The sequence below is a fragment of the Balaenoptera acutorostrata genome, chromosome 20 (assembly GCF_949987535.1).
Source record: "Balaenoptera acutorostrata chromosome 20, mBalAcu1.1, whole genome shotgun sequence".
In the NCBI taxonomy this organism is placed as follows: Eukaryota; Metazoa; Chordata; class Mammalia; order Artiodactyla; family Balaenopteridae; genus Balaenoptera; species Balaenoptera acutorostrata.
The window spans coordinates 35,805,380-35,829,737 of NC_080083.1; the positions used below are offsets into that span (position 1 = coordinate 35,805,380).

At 36.7% G+C, this 24,358-nt stretch overlaps 1 protein-coding gene across 7 annotated transcripts in view; it reads left to right on the forward strand.

Moving 5' to 3' along the window:
• CA10 (carbonic anhydrase 10) overlaps positions 1 to 24,358 on the forward strand; it is a 622,534-nt gene that overhangs the window by 81,873 nt on the left and 516,303 nt on the right. For 4 of the 7 annotated variants that reach the window (XM_057535532.1, XM_057535531.1, XM_057535529.1 and 1 more), the window contains one exon: positions 2,733 to 2,768. The exons of 2 other annotated variants lie outside the window; for them this stretch is intronic. In XM_057535532.1, coding sequence (XP_057391515.1) covers positions 2,733 to 2,768 — 36 coding nt within the window. Of the gene's footprint in view, positions 1 to 2,732; positions 2,769 to 24,358 lie in introns of those variants that run through there. One more of the 7 variants, XM_057535535.1, reaches the window with a different exon arrangement.

The window sequence follows — 24,358 nt, forward strand, 5'->3', positions numbered from 1 at the left end:
CCTTTATTATGTTGAGGCAGGTTCCCTCTGTGCCTACTTTCTGGAGGGTTTTTACAATAAATGGGTGTTGGATTTTGTCGAAAGCTTTCTCTGCATCTATTGAGATGATCATACGGTTTTTATCCTTCAATTTGTTATATGGTGTATCACATTGATTGATTTGCGTATATTGAAGAATCCTTGCATTCCTGGGTTAAACCCCACTTGATCATGGTGTATGATCCTTTTAACGTTCTGTTGGGTTCTGTTTGCTTGTATTTTGTTGAGGATTTTTGCATCTATGTTCATCAGTGATATTGGTCTGTAGTTTTCTTTTATTGTGACATCTTTGTCTGGTTTTGGTATCAGGGTGATGGTGGCCTCATAGAATGAGTTTGTGAGTGTTCCACACTCTGCTATATTTTGGAAGAGTTTGAGAAGGATAGGTGTTAGCTCTTCTCTAAATGTTTGATAGAATTCTCCTGTGAAGCCATCTGGTCCTGGGCTTTTGTTTTTTGGAAGATTTTAAACCACAGTTTCAATTTCAGTGCTTGTGATTGGTCTGTTCATATTTCTTCCTGTTTCAGTCTCGGAAGGTTGTGCATTTCTAAGAATTTGTCCATTTCTTCCAGGTTGTCCATTTTATTGGCATAGAGTTGCTTGTAATTATCTCTCATGATCATTTGTATTTCTTCCATGTCAGTTGTTACTTCTCCTTTTCCATTTCTAATTCTACTGATTTAAGTCTTCTCCGATTTTTTCTTAATGAGTCTGGCTAATGGTTTATCAATTTTGTTTATCTTCTCAAAGAACCAGCTTTTAATTTTATTGATCTTTGCTCTTGTTTCCTTCATTTCTTTTTCTTTTACTTCTTATCTGATCTTTATGATTTCTTTCCTTCTGATAACTATGTTTTTTTTTTTTTCTTCTGTCTCTAATTGCTTTAGGTGTAAGGTTAGGTTGTTTATTTGAGATGTTTCTTGTGTCTTAAGGTAGGATTGCTATAAACTTCCCTCTTAGACCTGCTTTTGCTGCATCCCATAGATTTTGGGTCATTGTGTTTTCATTGTCATTTGTTTCTAGGTATTTTTTGAATTCCTCTTTGATTTCTTCAGTGATCTCTTGGTTATTTAGTAGTGTATTGTTTAGTCTCCATGTGTTTGTATTGTTTTTTGATTTTTTTCCTGTAATTGATATCTAGTCTCATAGTGTTTTGGTCAGAAACTATAGTTGATACAATTTCAGTTTTCTTTAATTTACCAAGGCTTGATTTGTGACCCAAGATATGATCTATCCTGGAGAAAGTTCCATGAGCACTTGAGAAGAAACTGTATTATGTTGTCTTTGGATGGAACATCCTATAAATATCAATTAAGTCCATCTTGTTTAATGTATTCTTTAACACTTGTGTTTTCTCATTTATTTTCATTTTGGATGATCTGTCCATTGGTGAAAGTGGGGTGTTAAAGTCCCGTAGTATGATGGTGTTACTGTCGATTTCCCCTTTTATGGCTGTTAGCATTTGTTTTATGTATTGAGGTGCTCCTATATTGGGTGCATAAATATTTACAATTTTTATATATTCTTTTTGGATTATCCTTTGATCATTATGTAGTTTCCTTCTTTGTCTCTTGCAATAGTCTTTATTTTAAAGTCTATTTTGTCTGATATGAGAATTGCTCCTGCAGCTTTCTTTTGATTTCCATTTGCATGGAATATCTTTTTCCATCCCCTCACTTTCAGTCTGTATGTGTCCATAGGTCTGAAGTGGGTCTGTTTTATACAGCATATGTATGGGTCTTGTTTTCGTATCTATTCAGCCAATCTATGTCTTCTGGTTGGAGCATTTAATCCATTTACATTTAAGGTAATTATCAGTATGTATGTTCCTATTACCGTTTTCTTAATTGTTTTGGGTTTTTTATTGTAGGTCTTTCCCTTCTCTTGTGTTTCCAGCCTAGAGAAGTTCCTTTATCATTTGTTGTACACCTGGTTTGGTGGTGCTGAATTTTGTTAGCTTTTGCTTGTTTGTGAAGCTTTTCATTTCTCTGTCAAATCTGAATGAGATTCTCACTGGGTAATTTTGCTTGTAGGTTTTTCTCCTTCATCACTTTAAATATGTCCTGCCACTCCCTTCTGGCTTGCCGAGTTTCTGCTGCAAGATCAGATGTTAACCCTATGGGGATTCTCTTGTATGTTATTTGTTGCTTTTCCCTTGCTTCTTTGAATATTTTTTCTTTGTATTTAAATTTTGATAGTGTTATTAATTTGTGTCTTGGCATGTTTCTCCTTGGATTTATCCTGTATGTGACTCTCTGTGCTTCCTGGACTTGATTGACTATTTCCTTTCCCATATTAGGGAAACTTTCAACTATAATCTCTTCAAATATTTTCTCAATCCCTTTCTTTTTCTCTTCTTCTTCTGGGACCCCTATAATTCGAATGTTGGTGCATTTAATGTTGTCCAGAAGTCTCTAAGACTGCCCTCAATTCTTTTAATTCATTTTTCTTTATTCTACTCTGCAGTAGTTATTTCCACTATTTTATCTTCCAGGTCACTTATTCATTTTTCTGCCTCAGTTATTCTGCTATGATTCCTTCTAGAATATTTTAAATTTCATTTATTGTGTTGTTCATCATTGCTTGTTTGCTCTTTTGTTTTTCTAGGTCCTTTTTCAACGTTTCTTGTATTTACTGTATTCTATTTCCAAGATTTTGAATCTTTACTATTATTATTCTGAATTCTTTTTCAGGTAGACTGCCGATTTCCTCTTCATTTGTTTGGTCTGGTGAGTTTTTTCCTTGCTGCTTCATCTGCTGTGTCTTTCTCTGTCTTCTCATTTTGCTTAATTTACTGTCTTTGGGGTCTCCTTTTTGCAGGCTGCAGGTTTGTAGTTCTAGTTCCCACTGCTTTTGGTGTCCACCCCCAGTGGCTAAGGTTGGTTCAGTGGGTTGTGTAGGCTTCCTGGTGGAGGGGACTGGTGCCTGTGTTCTGGTGGATGAGGCTGGATCTTGTGTTTCTGGTGGGCAGATCCAAGTCCGATGGTGTGTTTTGGGGTGTCTGTGACCTTAATATGATTTTAGGCTGCCTCTCTGCTAATGGGCATGGGGTTGTATTCTTGTATTGCTAGTTGTTTGGCAATGGGTGTCCACCACTGTAGCTTACTGGTCATTGAGTGTAGCTAGGTCTTGTTATTGATATGGAGATCTCTGGGAGATTTTCTCCATTTGATATTATGTGTAGCTGTGGGGCCTTGGGTGGATCAATGTCCTGAACTCGGCTCTCCCACCTCTGAGTCACAGGCCTGAAACCTGGCCAGAGCACCAAGACCCTGTCAGCCACATGGCTCAGAAGAAAAGGGAGAAAAAAAGAAAGAAAGAAAGAAAGAAAGAAAGAAAGAAAGAAAGAAAGAAAGAAAGAAAATAATAAAATAAAATAAAAGTTATTAAAATAAAAAATAAAAAATAATTATTAAAAATTAAAATGATTAAAAGAGTAATAAAATTTAAAAAGAAAGAAAGAAGGGAGCAACCAAACCCAATAAACAAATCCACCAATGATAATAAGTGCTAAAAGCTATACTAAAAAGTAAGAAAAAAAAAGAAAAAGGTCAGACAGAACCCTCAGACAAATGGTAAAAGGAAGGCTATACAGACAATATCACACACACAAGCATAAACAAACACACTCAGAAAAAGAGAAAAAGGAAAAAATGTATATATATCATTACTCCCAATGTCCACTGCATCTATTTGGGATGATTCATTGTCTATTCAGGTATTCCACAGATGCAGGGTACATCAAGTTGACTGTGGAGATTTAGTCCTCTGCTCCTGAGACTGCTGGTAGAAATTTCCCTTTCTCTTCTTTGTTCGCACAGCTCCTGGGGTTCAGCTTTGGATTTGGTTTCACCTCTGCGAGTAGGTTGCCTTAGGACATCTGTTCTTTGCTCAGACAGGAACGGGTTAAAGTAGCAGCTGATTAGGCAGCTCTGGCTCACCCAGGCCAGGGGTTGGGGTGCATACCGAATGTGGGGTGAGCCTGCGGTGGCAGTGGCTGGCGTGATGTTGCAGCAGCCTGAGGTGTACCATGTGTTCACCCGGGGAAGTTGTCCCTGGATCCTGGGAACCTGGTAGTGGCAGGCTGCACAGGCTTCTGGGAGGGGAGGTGTGGATAGTGAGCTGTGCTTGCACACAGGTTTCTTGGTGGCTGCAGCAGCAGCCTTAGTGTCTCATGCCCGTCTCTGGGGTCTGCACTGATAGCTGCTGCTCACGCCCACCTCTGGAGCTCATTTTGGCAGCACTCTTAATGCCCTCTCCTCATGCACCAGAAAACAAAGAGGCATGAAAAAGTCTCTTGCTTCTTCGGGAGTTCCACACCTTTTCCCAGACACAGTCCTGGCTAGATGTGGTGCACTAACCCCCTTCAGGCTGTGTTCACGCAGCTAACCCCAGTTCTCTCCCTGGGATTTGACCTCTGAAACCTGAGACTCAGCTCCCAGCATCCACCCGTCCCAGCGGGTGAACAGACAAGCCTCTTGGGCTGGTGAATGCTGGCTGGCACCGATCCTCCATGCGGTAATCTCTCTGCTTTGCCCTCTGCACCCCTGTTGCTGTGCTCTCCTCTGTGGTTCCAAAGCTTCTCCCCCCACCGCCACCTGCAGTCTCCACGTGTGAAGGTGCTTCCTAGTGTGTGGAAACCTTACCTCCTTCACAGCTCTCTCCCACTGGTGCAGGTCCCATCCCTATTCTTTTGTCTCTGTGTTTTTTTTTTATTCCGTTGCCCTACCCAGATACATGGGGAGTTTCTTGCCTTTTGGGAGGTCTGAGTTTTTCTGCTGACATTCAGTAGGTGTTTTGTAGGAGTTGTTCCACATGTAGATGTATTTCTGATGTATTTGTGGGGAGGAAGGTGATCTCCACTTCTTACTCTTCCGCCATCTTGAAGGTCTCTGGTTGTTCTTTTTTTTTAAGGCACCTCCATACTGTTCTCCATAGTGGCTGTTTAATTTACATTCCCACCCACAGTGCAAGAGGTTTCCCTATTCTCCACACCCTCTCCAGCATTTATTCTTTGTAGATTTTTTGATGATGGCCATTCTGAATGATGTGAGGTGATACCTCCTTTGTAGTTTTGATTTGCATTTCTCTAATGATTAGTGATGTTGAGCATCTTTTCATAAGTTTGTTGGCAATCTATATATCTTCTCTGGAGAAATGTCTGTTCAGGTCTTCTGGTCATTTTTGGATTGGTTTATTTGTTTTTTTGATACTGAGATGCATGAGCTGCTTGTGTATTTTGGAGATTAATCCTCTGTCAGTTGCTTTGTTTGCAAATATTTTCTACCATTCTGAGAGTTGTCTTTTCGTCTTGTTTATGGTTTCCTTTGCTGTGCAAAAGCTTTTAAGTTTCATTAGGTCCCGTTTGTTTATTTTTGTTTTTATTTCCATTTCTCTAGGAGGTGAGTCAAAAAGGATCTTGCTGTGATTTATATCATGGACTGTTCTACCTATATTTTCCTCTAAGAGTTTGATAGTGTCTGGCCTTACATTTAGGTCTTTAATCCACTTTGCTTTCATTTCTGTGTATGGTGTTATTTTTGTGTATAACACAAAGAGTTTTATAGTGTCTGGACTTACATTTAGGTCTTTAATCCACTTTGAGTTTATTTTTGTGTATGGTGTTAGGGAGTGTTCTAATTTCATTCTTTTGCATATGGCTGTCCAGTTTTCCCAGCACCACTTATTGAAGAGGCTGTCTTTTCTCCACTGTGTATTCTTGCCTCCTTTATCAAAGATAAGGTGACCATATGTGCATGGGTTTATCTCTGGGCTTTCTTTCCTGTTCCATTGATCTATTTTTTTTTTAATTTGTGCCAATACCATACTGTCTTGATTACTGTAGCTTTGTAGTATAGTCTGAAGTCAGGGAGCCTGATTCCTCCACCAGGGAATTTTTTATTTTTATTTTAAAAATTTTATTATTTTGTAAATTAGCTTTGTTTTCTTTTTTGCTTTTAATTTAATTTAATTAATTTATTTTTTTGCTGTTGTGGTTCTCTTTTGTTTTGTTGTTGTTGATTCATTTTTATTGTTATTTTTTCTAATATTTTTAAATTTTTTAAAATTTAATTTTATTTTTTAGTCTTTTATATTGTTCTGCTCCTTTCTGTTGCTTTTTGTTTCCTTTTTTTGCCATGCTGCACAACTTGTGGGGTCTTGGTTCCGAGGCTGTGGGTCAGGCCTGAGCTCCTGTGGTTTGCGTGCCAAGTCCAAACAACTGGACTAATAGAGAATTTCAGATCCCAGGGAATACTTATTAGTGTGTGGTCTCTGGAGGGCCTCAGCTCGGCAGCAAGACCTGGCTCAACCCAACTGGCAGCAAACTCCATTGCTGGACAGCTCAGGCCAAACAACCTGCAAGACAGGAACACAGGCCCACCCATCAAAAAAAAATGATATGACAAAATAATATGTTAGAGATGAGGGAGCAAGGTAAAAACCTACATGACCAAATAAATGCAGAAGGAATAGGCAAGCTACCTGAAAAAGAATTCAGAGTAATGATAGTAAAGACGACCCAAAATCTCTGAAATAGAATGGAGGCACAGATTGTGTCAATACAAGAAACGTTTAACAAGGACTTAGAAGAACTAAAAACAAACAGTGAAGAACAACACAATAACTGAAATGAAAAATACATAGGAAGGAATCAATAACAGAATAACTGAGACAGAAGAACAAATAAGTGAGCTGGAAGATAGAAGGTTTGAAATAACTGCTGAGAAGCAGAATAAAGAAAAAAGAATGAACAGAATTGAGGACAGTCTCAGAGACCTCTGGGATAACATTTAACACACCAATATTAAAATCATAGGGGTCACAGAAGAAGAAGGGAAAGAGAAAGGGTCTGAGAAAATATTTGAAGAGATTATAGTCAAAAACGTCCCTAACATGGGAAACGAAATAGCCACTCACGTCCAGGAAGCTCAGAGACTCCCATACAGGATAAACCCAAGGAGAATCACACCAAGGCACATATTAATCAAACAAACAAAAATAAATTCAATGAAAAATATTAAAGCAGCAAGGGGAAAGCAACAAATAACATACAAGGGAATCCCCATAAAGATATCAGATGATTTTGTAGCAGGAACTCTGCAGAGCAAAAGACAGTGGCAGGGCATATTTAAAGTAATGAAACAGAAAACCCTACAACCAAGATTACTTAACCCAGGAAAGCTCTCATTCAGATTTGATGGAGCAATCAAAAGCTTTACAGACAAGAAAAAGCTAAGAGAATTCAGCACCACCAAACCAGCTTTACGACAAATAATAAAGGAACTTCTCTCAGTGGGAAACACAAGAGAAGAAGAAGAAAAGACCTACAAAAACAAACCCCAAACAATTAAGAAAATGGTAATAGGAATATACATATTTATAATTACCTTAAATGTAAATGGATTAAATGCTCCAACCAAAAGATACAGACTGGCTGAAGGGATACAAAGACAAGACGTGTATATATGCTATCTACAAGAGACCCACTTCAGACCCAGGGACACATATAGACTGATAGTGAAGGGATGGAAAAAGATACTCCATGCAAATGGAAATCAAAAGAAAGCTGGAGTAGAATACTCATATCAGATAAACTAGACTTTAAAATAAAGACTGTTACAAGAGATAAGGAAGGACACTATATAATGATCAAGGGATCAATCCAAGAAGACATGACAATGATAAATATTTACACATGCAACATAGGAGCACCTCAATACATAAGGAAAATGCCAACTTCCATAAGCGGGGAAATTGCCAGTAACACAATAATAGTGGGGTCTTTAATACCCCACTTACACCAATGGACAGATCATTCAGACAGAAAATCAATAAAGAAACAAAAGCTGGGCTTCCCTGGTGGCGCAGTGGTTGAGAGTCTGCCTGCCAATGCAGGGGACACGGGTTCGAGCCCTGGTCTGGGAGGATCCCACATGCCGCGGAGTGGCTGGGCCTGTGAGCCACAGCTGCTGAGCCTGTGCGTCTGGAGCCTGTTCTCCGCAACGAGAGGCCGCGATGGTGAGGGGCCCGTGCACCACGATGAAGAGTGGCCCCCGCTTGCTGCAACTAGAGAAAGCCCTCGCACAGAAACAAAGACGCAACACAGCCAAAACTAAATATAAAAATAAATTAAAAAAAAAAAGAAACAAAAGCTTTAAATGACACAATGGACCAAAAAACTTAATTGATATTTATAGGACATTCCATCCAAAAGCAGCAGAATACACTTTCTTCTCAAGTGCACATGAAACATTCTCCAGGATAGATCATATGTTTGGTCACAAATCAAGCCTTGGTAAAGTTAAGAAAATTGAAATCGTATCAAGCATCTTTTCTGACCCAAACATTATAAGATTAGAAATCAATTACAGGAAATAAAACTGTAAATAACACAAACACATGGAAGCTAAACAATATGCTACTAAATAACCAAGAGGTCACTGAAGAAATCAAAGAGGAAATTAAAAAATACATAGAAATAATTGATAATAAAAACATGACAACCCAAAACCTGTGGGATGCAGCAGAAGCAGTCATAAGAGGGATTTTTACAGCAATTCAATCTTACATCAGGAAACAAGAAGAAGTCTCAAATCAACAAACTAACCATACACCTAAAGGAACTAGACAAGAACAAATACAACCCAAAGTTAGTAGAAGGAAAGAAATCATAAAAAACAAACCAGAAATAAATATAAATGAAGAAAAACAATAGCAAAAATCAATGAAACTAAAAGCTGGTTCTTTAAGAAGATAAATGAAATTGATAGACACTTAGCAGACTCCAAGAAAAAAAAGGAGAGGATTCCAATCAAAATTAGAAATGAAAAATGAAAAATTACAACTGACACAGCTGAAATACAAAGGATTATAAGAGACAAGAAATTTTATGCCAAGAAAAAGGACAACCTGGAAGAAATGGACAAATTCTTAGAAAGGTACAAACTTCCAAGTGTGAACTAGGAAGAAATAGAAAATATAAATAGACCAATCACAAGTAATGAAATTGAAACTACAATTAAAAACTTTCCAAGAAACAAAAGTCCAAGAGCAGATGGCTTCACAGATGAATTCTATCAAATATTAGAGAAGAGCTAACACCCATGTGTCTCACACTCTTCCAAAAAATTGCAAAGGAAGGAACACTCCCAAGCTCATTCTATGAGGCTGCCATCATCCTGATACCAAAATAAGACTATGATATCACAAAAAAAGAAAATTACAGACCGATATCACTGATGAACATAGACACAAAAAACCTCAACAAAATACTAGCAAACTGAATCAAACAACACTTTAATAGGATGATACAACATGATCAAGTGGGATTTATGCCAGATAAGCAAGGATTCTTCAATATATGCAAATCAATCAATGTGATACACCATATTAACAAATTGAAGAATAAAAGTCATAGGATCATCTCAGTAAACACACAAAAAGCTTTTGACAAAATTCAACACCCATTTATGATAAAAACTCTCCAGAAAGTGAGCATAGAGGGAACCTACCTCAACATAAGAAAGGCCATATATGACAAACCCGCAGCAAACATCATTCTCAATGGTCAAAAACTGAAAGCATTTCCTGTAAGATCAGGAGCAAGACAAGGATGTTCACGGTAGCCACTGTTATTCAACATAGTTTTGGAAATCCTAGCCATGGGAATCAGAGAAGAAAAAGAAATAAAAGGAATCCAACTTGGAAAAGAAGTAAAACTTTCACTGTTTGCAGATGACATGATACTATAGGTAGAAAATCCAAAAGATGCCACCAGAAAACTACTAGAGCTAATCAATAAATTTGGTAAAGTTGCAGGATACAAGATTAATGAACAGAAATCTCTTGCATTCCTATACATTAACAACAAAAGATCAGAAAGAGAAATTAAGGAAACAATCACATTTACCATTGCAACAAAAGCAATAAAATACCTAGGAATAAACCTACCTAAGGAGGTAAAAAAAAAAACACTCTACTCAGAAAACTATAAGACACTGATGAAAGAAATCAAAGATGACACAAACAGACGGAGAGATATACCATGTTCTTGGAGTGTAAGAATCAATATTGTGAAAATGACTATAGTACCCAAAGCAGTCTACAGATTCAATGCAATCCTTATCAAATTACCAATGGCATTTTTCACAGAATTTGGGTAAACAATTTTACAATTTGTATGGAGACACAAAAGACTTCGAATAACCAAAGAAATCTTGAGAAAGAGAAACAGAGCTGGAGGAATCAGGCTCCCTGACTTCAGACTGTACTACAAAGCTACAGTAATCAAGACAATATGGTACTGGCACATAACAGACAGGTAGATCAATGGAACAGGATAGAAAACTCAGATATAAACCCACACACCTATGGTCACCTAATCTATGACAAAGTAGGCAAGAATATACAATGGAGAAAAGACAGTCTCTTCAGTAAGTGGTGCTGGGAAAACTGGACAGCTATATGTAAAAGAATGAAATTAGAACACTACCTAACAACATACACAAAAATAAACTCAAAATAGATTAAGACCAAAATGTAAGACCGGACACTATCAAACTCTTAGAGGAAAACATAGGCAGAACACTCTTTGACATAAATCACAGAAAAATCTTTTCTTGACCCACTTTCTAGAGTAATGAAAAGGAAAACAAAAATAAAGAAATGGGACCTAATGAAACTTAAAACTTTGGCACAGCAAAGAAAAGCATAAATGATATGAAAATAATGGGTGTAAATATTTGCAAATGAAGCAGCTGACAAGGTATTAATCTCCAAAATATACAAGCAGCTCATGCAGCTCCATGTCAAAAAAAACAAACAACCCAATCAAAAATTGGGCAGAAAACTTAGATAGACGTTTCTCCAAAGAAGACATGCAGATGGCCAAGAGGCACATGAAAAGACCCTCAACATCACTAATTATTAGAGAAATGCAGATCAAAACTACAATGAGTTACCCACCACACACTGGTCAGAATGGCCATTATGAAAATATCCACAAACAATAAATGCTGAAAAGGATGTGGAGAAAAGGGAACACTTTTGCCCTGTTGGTGGGAATGTAAACTGATACAGCCACTGTGGAGAACAGTATGGAGGTTCCTTAAAATAACTAAAAATAGAACTATCACATGACCCAGCAATCTCACTACTGGACACATACCCTGAGAAAATCATAATTCGAAAAGACACGTGCACCGCAATGTTCATTGCAGCACTATTTACAATAGCCAGGACATGAAAGCAACCTAAATGTCCATTGACAGATGAATGGATAACAGAGATGTGGTACATATATACAATAGATTATTACTCAGCCATAAAAAAGAATGAAACTGGGTCATTTGTAGAGAAGTGGTTGGACTTAGAGTCTGTCATACTGAGTAAAGTAAGTCAGAGAGAGAAAAACAAATATCATATTTGAATGAATATATGTGGAATCTAGAAAAATAATACAGATAATCCTATTTGCAGGGCACACATATAGATGCAGACATAGGGAACAGACGTGTGAACATGGAGGGGGAATTGGGGGTGGGATGAATTGGAAGATTGGGATTGATGTATGTGTACTGGCATGCATAAAACAGGTAGCTAGTGGGAACCTGCTGTATAGTGCAGGGAGCTCAGCTCAGTGCTCTGTGGTGACCTAACTGGATGGAATGGGGGGGGGTGGTAGGGAGGTCCAAGAGGGAGGGTATATATATATAAATCTATATATATTTTAAAAATGCATGACCCAAAGGAATAGATTTGTAGAATTGCAGAATATTAACCTAATGATGGTAATCAGGGTGATTGTGGTCTCATCGAATGAGATTGGGAGTTTTCCTTCCTCTGCAGTTTTTTGCAGGTGTTTCAGAAAGATAGGTGTTAACTCTTCTCTAAATGTTTAAGAATTCACCCGTGAAGCCATCTGGTCCTGGACTTTTGTTTGTTGGAAGTTTTTAAGTCACTGTGTCAATGTCAGTACTTGTGACTTGTCTGTTCCTATTTTCTATTTCTTCCTGGTTCAGTCTTGGAAAGTTGTACCTTTCTAAGAATTTGTTCATTTCTTTTAGGTTATCCATTTTATTGGCATATAGTTGTTTGTAGTAATCTTTTATGATCCTTTGTATTTCTGTGATGTCAATTGTGTCCTCTCCTTTTTCATTTCTAATTTGATTGATTTGAGTCCTCTCCCTTTTTTCTTGATGAGTCTGGCTAAAGGTTTATCAAGTTTGTTTATCTTTTCAAAGAACCAGCTGTTAGTTTCATTTATCTTTTCTATTGTATTTTAGTCCCTATTTCATTTATTTCTGCTCTGATGTTTATGATTTCTTTCCTTCTAGTAACTTTGGGTTTTGTTTTTGCTTCTGTCTCTAGTTGCTTTAGGTGTAAGGTTAGGTGGTTTATTTGAGATTTTTCTTGTTTCCTGAGATAAGATTGCATTGTTATAAACTTCCCTCTTAGAACTACTTTTTCTATGTCCCATAGGTTTTGGATCATTGTATTCATTGTCATTTGTCTGTAGATATTTTTTGATTTCCTCTTTGATTTCTTCAGTGATCTATTTGTCATTTAATAACATATTGTTTACCCTCCATGTATTTGGTAAAGTTGCAGGATACAAAATTAACACACAGAAATCTCTTGCATTCCTATACACTAACAATGAAACATCAGAAAGAGAAATTAAGGAAACAATTCCATTTACCATTGCATCCAAAAAGAATAAACCTATCTAAGGGGGAAAAAGACCCATACTATGAAAACTATAAGATGCTGATGAAAGAAATCAAAGATGACAGAAACAGACAGAAAGATATACCATATTCTTGGTTTGGAAGAAACAATATTGTCAAAATGACTATACAACCCAAGGCAATCTACATATTCAATGCAATCCTTATCAAATTACCAATGGTATTTTTCACAGAAGTAGAACAAAATTTTAAAAATTTGTATGGAAACATAAATGACCCTGAATAGGCAAAGGAATCTTGAGAAAGAAAAATGGAGCTGGAGGAATCATGTTCCCTGACTTCAGACTATACTACAAAGCTACAGTAATGAAAACAGTATGGTACTGGCACATAACAGACATGTAAATCAGTGGAACAAGATAGAAAGCCCAGAAATAAACCCACACACCTATGGCCAATTAATCTATGACAAAGGAGGAACAAGAGTATACAATGGAGGAAAGACAGTCTCTTCAATAAGTGGTGCTGGAAAACTGGGCAGCTACATGTAAAAGAATGAAATTAGAACACCCCTTAACACCATACAGAAAAATAAACTCAAAGTTGATTAAAGACCAAAATGTAAGACCGACACTATAAAACTCTTAGAGGAAATCATAGGCAGAACACTCTTTGACATAAATCACAACAATATCTTTTTGGATCTGTCTCTTAGAGTAATGGAAATAAAAACAAAAATAAACAAATAAGACCTAATTAACCTAATGATGAGAGAGCATTTGCTTACTTTATAAACAAAGTATTAACTGGGGAAATCTGACCAAGATGATGAAAACATTTTATTGACTGAGCTCTAAATAATTCTCAGTATATTTTCCACTTTTTTGCATGGTGATTTTTTTCTGAAAGCCAAGGGTGGTGTGGCTCTCAGGAATGGCATCTACCTTGCCTGTGTGATAAAAGGCTATTTGTTTGTTGAGGCATTCCTTTCTTTATGTTTCTTGGTTTTGTCATGACTGCATGCAGCATTTATAACAGAGAAAGTTTGTTCTCGGTATTCTCAGAAATTTGGGAAAACATATTGTTTGAGGAAAAAAATAGTCATTTTGAAGTACATTTTCCTGTGTTCCTTTAGAGATTAACTTTTGGAGAGGGTCTCAGAGAAAGCAGCCTCCTATAAGTTCTCTCTTTTCATTCCTAATAATCTGTCTTTGATTTACAAGTGAGTAGACCTTAAGGGGACATTACACACAGTTCTGAAAGTGGATGAGTAAAGAACAGAAGGAGCATTCTGTAACTTATAACTCGAAATTTTCAAACTCTACTTCCGTTTGGTTTTCCTAGGCAGAGAGTGTACATTCTGTTCCAGGACCCCATGGCATGGCAACAAGACTAAATCTCATCATCACAGATTTATTGTGGAATTAGTCCATATACTATCATAATATCTTGGAATTTTCTGAATACTGAATTGATAATCCTGAATAACTGAAGTTGGATGTTCTGTTTAACTGATGACTAATCTTTTCTTTTACAACTCATTTAAAATCCTTGTATATGTAGTTGGAAGAGCAACAATATGATCACCAGAGACCTTAAGTCACAATATTGGCTCCCTGCCGTAATTCTTCTGAAGGCTTTTACTCTTCTAGTTCTCAGTTTCTCCCTCTGACAAATGAGGGGGGCAGAACACGGGATTTCAAAGTTCCCTTCTACATCTATAATTTGATGTTATATTTCATTTTTCTGAACAGGTTAACCCACATTTAGAAGAAAATGAAATTCAATTAAATAATTTCTTTATAAGATAATTATAATTCATTATATTCAATCTCTTATATTACAACTCATTCCAGCAGTGATTCTCACTGTATAGGAGTTCAAGAAATCATTGGGAGTTATGTTGAATATTTACTAATAGAGAAAGGTTACTCAGAGAAGGGGAAACCCTCCCTCCACTCAACTCCGTCACCACCGAGTCTTTAATACCTTCAAGACTTTCAGTAAACTTATTTCCTTAAAATTTGCCTCTTTTCATCTAACATTTAAATAAAAGGAAAAGTACCTGGGTCATCAGGTTTTTAGTAATTTGGTCCGGGCTCAAATGAGTTGGTTTTACTGATTTATTGGCTGGCAAATCGTTAGGAGGATAGTAGTATTGACTGAAAAAAATGCACAACCTAAAAGTTGAGAATTATGTTTTATTTGGACTATTGCCCAGGAAGGCAGCCTCTCAGATAGCTCTGAGGAATTCTTCCAAAGAAGTAAGGGAGGAGTCAGGATATATAGAAGTTTTGTTGGAAAAAAAAAAAGAAAAAAACCCCATGTAGTCAAACATCAAAATAATCACAAAAACAGACATCTCAAGTTAATGATTTTAGTGCTTTGTTTTGTATGGGAAGATGCAAGAGTCTGAGTTTATTGAAATCATTCCTTTAATATGCATCTTACCTATCTAGGGCCACTATCCTGTTTTTCCTCCATTCTGAATCCCCCTCAGGGTGCACCATAGGGTCAGCTGCGGTGGCTGCTGGTTTTATGGCAGAAACATCTTTTGTTTACTGAAATAGCATGTGATGTTCTTTGTCCACAGCAGGAGAAAGAGAGAAAGAGAGAATAGAAGTGGAGGGAAGGGGTGAAATTCTTGATTTAGGTTAGACAACACACATACATGATGAAATTTTCATCAGTATGTGGCTGATCTGATATGAATATAAGTGTCTTACAGTCAGAGTCTTCAAAATGGCTAAAGCAGTATTTGGCAAAGACTGCTATGTGTAAAAATGACCATATAATTTATCATCTAAACTAGGACATTTTTGAGAGCCAAAGAGAGCACTATTTATATTTATATTGAGACAAGGGTAAACTAGGAATATCCTAGGCAAGTCAGAAGTTATAGTCACCCTAGCTACATATTATCCAAGACATATTTGGTCCATCTTAGAGGAATGGGAATGTTTCAGACTTTCTTCAGTATCACTGTTACTGAACTCAAGTTTGGGTGTTCACCACTGGAAAGCCAATACTCAAGAGACACGTGTTGGTTAGAAAGGAAAGCTTGTTTTATTCAGGAGACCGGCAACCTGGGAAGGCAGACTCATATCCCAAAACCAATTCCAAAAATTCTGCTCGATGATGAAAGTTTTTAAAGGGAGAATCATTTGGGGAGGGGATCAGAGTCTTTGTTATCTTTCACTGTGTGCAGACTTTCTTCTGATTGGCTTATGGTGAGGTAGGAGGGCAGTGCTCCAGCAATCTTGTGCTCAGCCTGAAGTTATCCTCCTCCACCTCGGTGGGGGCCTTATTTCCTACAGAAGAACTCAAAGGTATTGTTATGTATATTCCTTAAGGAGGAACCAGGACCCTGTCCCAGAGCTGCACTATTGTTTCTTGACTGCACCTTTGTTTCTGCATTCCCTCCCTTCCCTGTTAAGCAACTGTTGAATCTGCCCTTTGGAAATCAGAGAAGGTCAAGGAGGCTGAGTGAAGTCTATTTTCAACAAATAAGAAGTGGGGAACACAAAAAGGACTTGTACCTGTGAGGATCCCACAGGGTCCTGCTCTGTTTCATCACTGTGGGATATGGAGGCTTCTATAAGACTTACCTTCATTTTATCCAGTCAAACACTACTGTGTGGTTCACAGCTGGATAACATTTCCCTAGTTTCCTTTACATTTAAGTATATTCAGGAAACTAAATTCTAGTCAATGAAATATGGGAAGAAGTAATGAGTATCCTTTCTAGGTTTATGTCACGAAAACAACTTTTCCCTTCTGGCCTGATGTATGCATCATGGTGGTTTGAATTCATATGTTGCAGAAAGCAGAGCCACAAGGCAGAAAGCCTGGGCCCTGTATTGGAGAGCTGTGCAACAATCAGGAAAACCAGTTTGGGATTTTACATATGTGAGAAATAAACTTGTAGTACACCATTGAGATATTAGAATTTACTTTTTGCAGCAGGTAAACTAGCATTATCATCACTTGCATTATCTTAATTAATATATTGCATAAATATTAACCTCAAATATGTGAAATATACCCTCTTTCTTTCTCATTGAACTGTGACCCTTTCCAAAATAGAAACCTAGAATAGTCAGTAAAATACTGTGAGTATACGCTAAATATTATTTTTGGATTGGATTGGATTGAATTGAATCATGTTGAATTGGATTGAAAGGAAATAAATTATACATAAAACGGTAAGAAACTTCAGAGATGACAAAGCTTTCTTCCAGCTGGAAGGAACATGGAAGTTTTCAAGGAGAAAGTGGCCTTTGAGCTGATACTTGAAGAATTGAATTACTTTGGATATGCAGTGATGAAAATGATGTTATAGGAAAAATAAGTAGCATGAGCAAATGACACATAAACAAGACAAGACAGTTTAGTCCAAATAGGATGTAGGGTCAATCAGTGAAAAAAAGTATTAAATTTACTTCAGTTTAGAAATATTTACTGGACACCTGTTCTGTCAGGATGACAAAGCCATGAAGAGATAATTTAAGAAAATAGTGTATATTGAGCTGGCCATTAAGTTCATTCGGGGTTTTCTGTAAAATGTGTAAGATTACAGAAAAAAACGAACGAAATTTTTGGCCAACCCAATACAACAAGGCAGAAGTATATAATACATTCTTTGAGAGCACAGAGAAATGAACCTCAAAGGAGACTAGAGTGAGTTTTGAAAACACATAAATTAGCCACACCCTACAGAGCATTGAAAACATCACTTGCCCATCACTGTGTAACCAAAAGGGAGTCATTGCAGGGTTATCATTGTGATCCTTGAATTATGATCAATGAGTGTGGATATTGTTTTGTAACTAGTTGGAAATCATCAAAGAATTTTAAAGGAGCAATGAAAGACATGAGAAAAGCACTGCTTTAGGGAAAGGGGTCTTAATAGTGGGGTAGGTGTGGGGACAGCATCAGGGAGCATGGAGATAAGAAGTACTGTTATTAGGCAGCTGTAATTATCCATTTAAGTAATTATTGAGGACCTCTGTCTAGGTAGTATATAAATGTATAGGAAAAAATAGATTAGAGCTACAGCAGAAGTAGGATCAATGTCTTAATTCCTTGGGTATTGGAGGTGAGTGTGTATCAGTATATGGATTAGTGTCAGCAGTGAGTAACAGAAAATACCAAAGAAGGTTTATTTCTCTTTTCTAAATGTAGGCATTCCAGCTCCATCTATCTTGTTATTAGAAATGAGGCTTTTGCTTCATAGTTCAGGATGACTACTTGAGCTCTTGCTATCATGTCCACATTCTAGCATCCTGGAAGAGATGAGAAGAGGCATAGCATTTCCCTGTAACATTTCTTGGATGTCCTACACGCTAACATCTCATTGGCCAGAACTTAATCACATGTCCACACCTAGCTACAAGAGAGGTAGGAAAATGTAGTCTTTATTCTGAGAAGTCAATGTGCCTTACTGAAGACCAAGGCTTCTCTTGTTAAGGAAGAAGAGGAAAATGAATTATTAACACTGTCTTTGTCACAGGGTCAAAAGACAATTGTTGTGATCATGAAGCGATACCTTATCTAGTGGGCTGCTAGAAAGGTTGGATAGAACTAGAATGAAATATGCAGGTGAGGAATATAAATTTTTGAATTATCTTTACTGAAATAGTAGCTGAGATAAGTAGAATGAGCAAATCTTTCCAGCTACAACTCTCCAGATAATTCAAGTTTCAAACTTTTCTTTTGTCTTTGTTATTTAAATAATGGAACTCTAGTTTGGGTCATCTGCACAACTCAGATATCCTCGTAATTCACTGGCTCTACCACTTATAAAGTATGTGACAGCACCTGTCATATAGTGCATGATAAACAAATACTGAGTAGATCAGAATTTGAAAGGACAAAAAGATGTTGATCTGATGGTATACGAAAAAAAAATAAATTAATAAAACCACCTGGCCTTTTCCTAAGAGTTGCATATGGTCTTATTTCCCACCATGCTGATTCCAATGGGTCATTTTGTCTGCTTTCCCTGCAGCCCCATTGGGCATTGGGCTTTGTCCCAGCAAATAGCACAGGTTACCTGCATGAGTTCCCTGAATCAGTTGTTTTCCTGCTTCAAGTCTTATGTTCTGTTTTCACAGGTTCCTTGGTGACTATACTTTGACTTGAAAATGTCATGAGTGTCATCAGGGGCTTTTGAATTCTCCCTCGGTCAGGCAGGGCTATCTTTTTCCTTCCATGAGTTGGCGTAGGATCTGGAGAATGGAGTGTGCAGATCATGTTTCTTCAGGCCATCAATTTTTTAAAAATTTCAACCAGATTCAAGTAAAATTGTACCATAACTTCCCGGTTTCTTTTTCTGAGCAATTTTCTACTTTTTGTCTTTTGCCAGATTCCCTTTCTGCCATTTGGTTGCACTGCCCCATATCACCACCACTAACATCAAATAATAAAAGTAGTAGATGTTATATATTGAGCACAAAGTATTGTCTTATATTGACTGTCCTTCTGACAGCCCTTCAAGGTAATTATTACCAATTTTCAGGTAAAGACACTGAGGTGTTTTTTTCTGGGAGGGGGGTGGGTTGAGCATTTGAAAGATGAAATTATTTGCTCAAAGTGACACAAAATTCAGTAATAAATTTAGGATTTAATTACAGATTGCTGTGTATTTTCCATTATTTCACACTGCCTCTCAAAAGACACCAATAATTCTGCTTGTTTCCTTTCATTTCATTTGACTTAGCCTTGCTGAGTTCAAGCTTAAGAGAGATATGAGGAGATTTTAGTCTCATTCAAAGCTATTAGTTGTGATTGCAAGCTATGTGTGAAGCGAGATTAATCCCACAATTGACTAACTCATTGATTTTAGAAATTATCAATTGTTTATCAACTGTGGTTTAAAAATTGATTTATTATGTTAATACCATTTTAGTATTCTGAATATAACACATACATTTTCATTATTGCTATGACTTATGGGAGGCCAGGTGAATCTGGGCATGGACTTGAACTTTTGGGGTCTGAAATTTCATGCATCTTTTAAAACATGAATAGACTTTACTACCAAATTGATCTATAATATTTATGGAAAATGCATCTATACCTGATTCCAAGATGATAAATAATAGTAAAAAAGTGAAATACAAAATGTGTCCTCAGTTTGTTGAAACATTCATCTCATGAATTTGTGACAGAAGAGAATCATTCATTAGAGAGAACTACAATGCTTCTCGATTAATTGCCTATTTGTCAGAAGTCAAAATTACTTTTAAATGGATTAGCATTATTTTATCATTATTTGTCTGAGGTTACTCCAATATTTTCCTTTAAAAAATAATCACTTACATTACTATGGCAATGCAAACTGCTATACATTTTTTATGAAGTAACTTAAATACACTTATGCCTTGTTCTTTGACCCTGATTCTGGTATACGTGCTAAAGAAAGATTCTGAAAGAGGGAGAGCAGGGTATGCTCTGGAATTGAAAAAGTTAATTGCAGTATTCAAACAACCAAATGGCCAATAGGCAGGGAATAATGGGGAAATTATGGCATATTTACTAAAAGGACCATTATATGCACATTAAATATAAGAATGGAGAAAACCACCCATGACATAATATTTGGTGAAAGAAGCAGAAAACAAAATTATAGCTACACTATTACAGTTACAGAGATTAGAGCTGATCTTTTTATTCCCTTTCTTTTGTGTTCTACTATTGTTATTATTTTAGTTACATGGTTCTTAAAGTCTAGGAACTACTTATCATTAAACTTATTTTAGGGAAAAAGTGGAGAGGAGTCTTAAGATGGGTATTCCTATAAAACTTGTGAATAGCATTTCTAAATGGTGCTTTACATGTCTTTCTCCCTTCCTAGATTTATTAAGCAAATATTCATTAAATACTGTGCCCAATGCACCTATTATATGAGCTGCATTATAGTAGACAAGGCACAACATTTACCCTTGAGATAGTTTTAGTTTAGTTAGTGAGACAGGGCTATAGGGAAATTACAAATTTAAAATATATGAAGAAATTGTTGTAGCCATGAGAAGACTGAGGCATGATAACTAAATGTAATGTGGGATCCTTGATGACATCCTGGAACAGAAAAAGGACAGTAGGTTTAAAACATAGGAAATCTGAAAAAAACGTGGACTTTAGCTAATAATAATGTGTCAACACTGGATCATTAATTTTGGCAAATTTAATAATGAAGCATGTTAGTAATAAAGGAGGTGGGTATGGGATATATATGGGAACTCTGTACTGTCTTTGTAACGTTTCTATAAATCTAAAACTTCTAAAATAAGGAGAGAGAGAGAGAGAGAGAGAGAGAGTAAAATAAAGGAATGGCACAAGACCACTATTTTCTCTCCTGTTTCTTTGTTTTGTCCTACTTTAGTGGCCTCTCCCTCTTAATCTCATTTTGGATTTCCCTCCTTTGTTTAACCTCTAGATATTGAACATTCCAGAGCTCAATTCTGTGTCCCTTTTGTCCCTCTACATATTTTCACTTTCTTCTTGGTGACCTCTTCTAAACTCATGGTTTTAAATATCACTTATATGTCAAAGAGTCATAAATGTATATCTCCTCGAGACCTCTCCTCAGAACTCCTTTTATATCCAACTGCCTACTTAACAACTCCCCATAATTGCTCACTAGCCTTCTCAAATGGAGATCTTTACTCCACATTTCAAAGCTACTCTTCCCCTAGTATCTCTTGTTATCTCAATATCTGTCAACATCTAGTCACTCAGGCCAAAAAAGGTGGAAGTTATCCTTGATTTATGTTCTTTAACTTCCCTCATTCAACTCATCAGCTAGTCCTATTCACTCTTCTCCTGAAATATACAGAGAGATAAAATATGTGTATATTCTATACAATATATATAAATATATATATAGGGTCCATCTACTTCTATTTTCACCAACACTATGCTAGTTGAAGCCACCATCATCATTCTCCTGGACTACTACCTAAATCATCAGGCCTCATCTTGACCCTTTCTCCACATACATCCACTATGGTTCACCCATAATGGCCACATTTATGTTTCTGGGAAAAGCCACTCCTGCTTGCCTTCTTAGGATATTTTAATCCACCTGAAATACTACAGCTGCTGATTTTCTTGAGGTCAGATCTTCTTTGTCATTTAAATCTCAGATTGAGAGACAAAAATCTGAAAAGCCATCACTGTTATACAACCCAATGTGTCTTTCAAGTCATTCTCTATTACCTCAACTTATTTAATTATACTGCAAAGTATGTTTATCTAATTTTTTTTTATTATTGTTATTATTATGATTTAGTCATTGCTATGATCTAAATGATTAGATAAATTCCAGGAATACAAAACCTAAACAACCTACTACTTCGTGTTTTGTTTTGTTTTTTAATTTAATTTAATTTAATTATTTTCTACAGCAGGTTCTTATTAGTTATCTATTTTATACATATTAGTATGTATATGTCAATCCCAATCTCCCAATTCATCCCACCACCACCACCACCACCACCACCACCCCCGTTTTCCCCCCTTGGTGTCCATACGTTTGTTCTCTACATCTGTGTTTCTACTTCTGCCTTGCAAATCGTTCATATACAATATTTGTTTTTCTCTTTCTGACTTACTTCACTCTGTGTGACAGTCTCTAGGTCCATCCACATCTCTACAAATGACCCAATTTCGTTCCTTTTTATGTCTGAGTAATATTCCAATCTATATATGTACCACGTCTTCTTTATCCATTCATCTGTCGATGGGCATTTAGGTCGCTTCCATGATCTTCCTATTGTAAATAGTGCTGCAGTAAACATTGGGGTGCATGTGTCTTTTTGAATTATGGTTTTCTTGGGTATATGCCCAGTAGTGAGATTGCTGGGTCATATGGTAATTCTATTTTTAGTTTTTTAAAGAACATCCATACTGTTCTCCATAGTGGCTGTATCAATTTACATTCCCTCCAACAGTGTAAGAGGGTCCCCTTTTCTCCATACCCTCTCCAGGATTTGTTGTTTGTAGATTTTCTGATGATGCCCATTCTAAGTGGTGTGAGGTGATACCTCATTGTAGTTTTGAATTGCCGTTCTCTAATAATTAGTGATGTTGAGCAGCTTTCCATGTGTCTCTTGGCCATCTGTATGTCTTCTTTGGAGAAATGTCTATTTAGGTCTTCTCCCCATTTTTGGATTGGGTTGTTTGTTTTATTAATATTGAGCTGAATGAACTGTTTATACATTTTGGAGATTAATCCTTTGTCCATTGATTCATTTGCAAATATTTTTTTTCTCATCTGAAGGTTGTATTTTCATTTTGTTTATAGTTTCCTTTGCTGTGCAAACGCTTTTAATTTTCATTAGGTCCCATTTGTTTATTTTTGTTTTTATTTCCATTACTCTAGGAGGTGGGTCAAAAAAGATCTTGTGGTGATTTATGTCAAAGGGTGTTCTTCCTATGTTTTCCTCTAAGAGTTTTACAATGTCCGGTCTTACATTTAGGTCTTTAATAGGTCTTTAATCCATTTTTTAAAAACATCTTTATTGGAATATAATTGTTTTACATTGTTGTGTTAGTTTCTGCTGTATAACAAAGTGGATCAGCTATAGTGTACGTATATCCCCATATCATCTCCCTCTTGCATCTCCCTCTCACCCTCCATATCCCACCACTCTAGGTGGTCACAAAGCACCGAGCTGGTCTCCTTGTGCTATGCAACTGCTTCCCACTAGCTATCTATTTTACATTTGATGATGTATATATGTAAATGTCACTCTCTCACTTCATCCTAGCTTACTATTCCCCATCCCCGTGTCCTCAAGTCCATTCTCTATGTCTAAGTCTTTATTCCTGTCTGGCCCCTAGGTTCTTTTGAACCAAATTTTTTTTAGATTACATATATATGTGTTAGCATACGGTATTTGTTTTTCTCTTTCTGACTTACTTCACTCTGTATGACAGACTCTAGGTCCATGCACCTCACTACAAATAACTCAATTTTGTTTCCTTTTGTGGTGAGTAATATTCCATTGTATATATGTGCCACATCTTCTTTATCCATTCATCTGTCGATAGACACTTAAGTTGCTTCCATGTCCTGGCTATTGTAAATAGTGCTGCAATGGACATTGTGGTACATGACTCTTTTTGAATTATGGATTTCTCAGGGTATATGCCCAGTAGTGGGATTGCTGGGTCATATGGTAGTTCTTAGTTTTTAAGGAAGCTCCATACTGTTCTCCATAGTGGCTGTATCAATTTACATTCCCACCAACAGTGCAAGAGGGTTCCCTTTTCTCCACACCCTCTCCAGCATTTATTGTTTGTAGAATTTTTGATGATGGCTGTTCTGACTGCTGTGACGTGATACCTCATCGTAGTTTTGATTTGCATTTCTCTAATGATTAGTGATGTTGAGCATCATTTCATGTGTTTGTTGGCAATCTGTATATCTTCTTTGGACAAATGTCTATTTAGGTCTTCTGCCCATTTTTGGATTGGGTTGTTTGTTTTTTTTAATATAGAGCTGCATGAGCTGCTTGTATATTTTGGAGATTAATCCTTTGTCAGTTGCTTCATTTGCAAATATTTTCTCCCATTCTGAGGCTTGTCTTTTCATCTTGTTTATGGTTTCCTTTGTTGTGCAA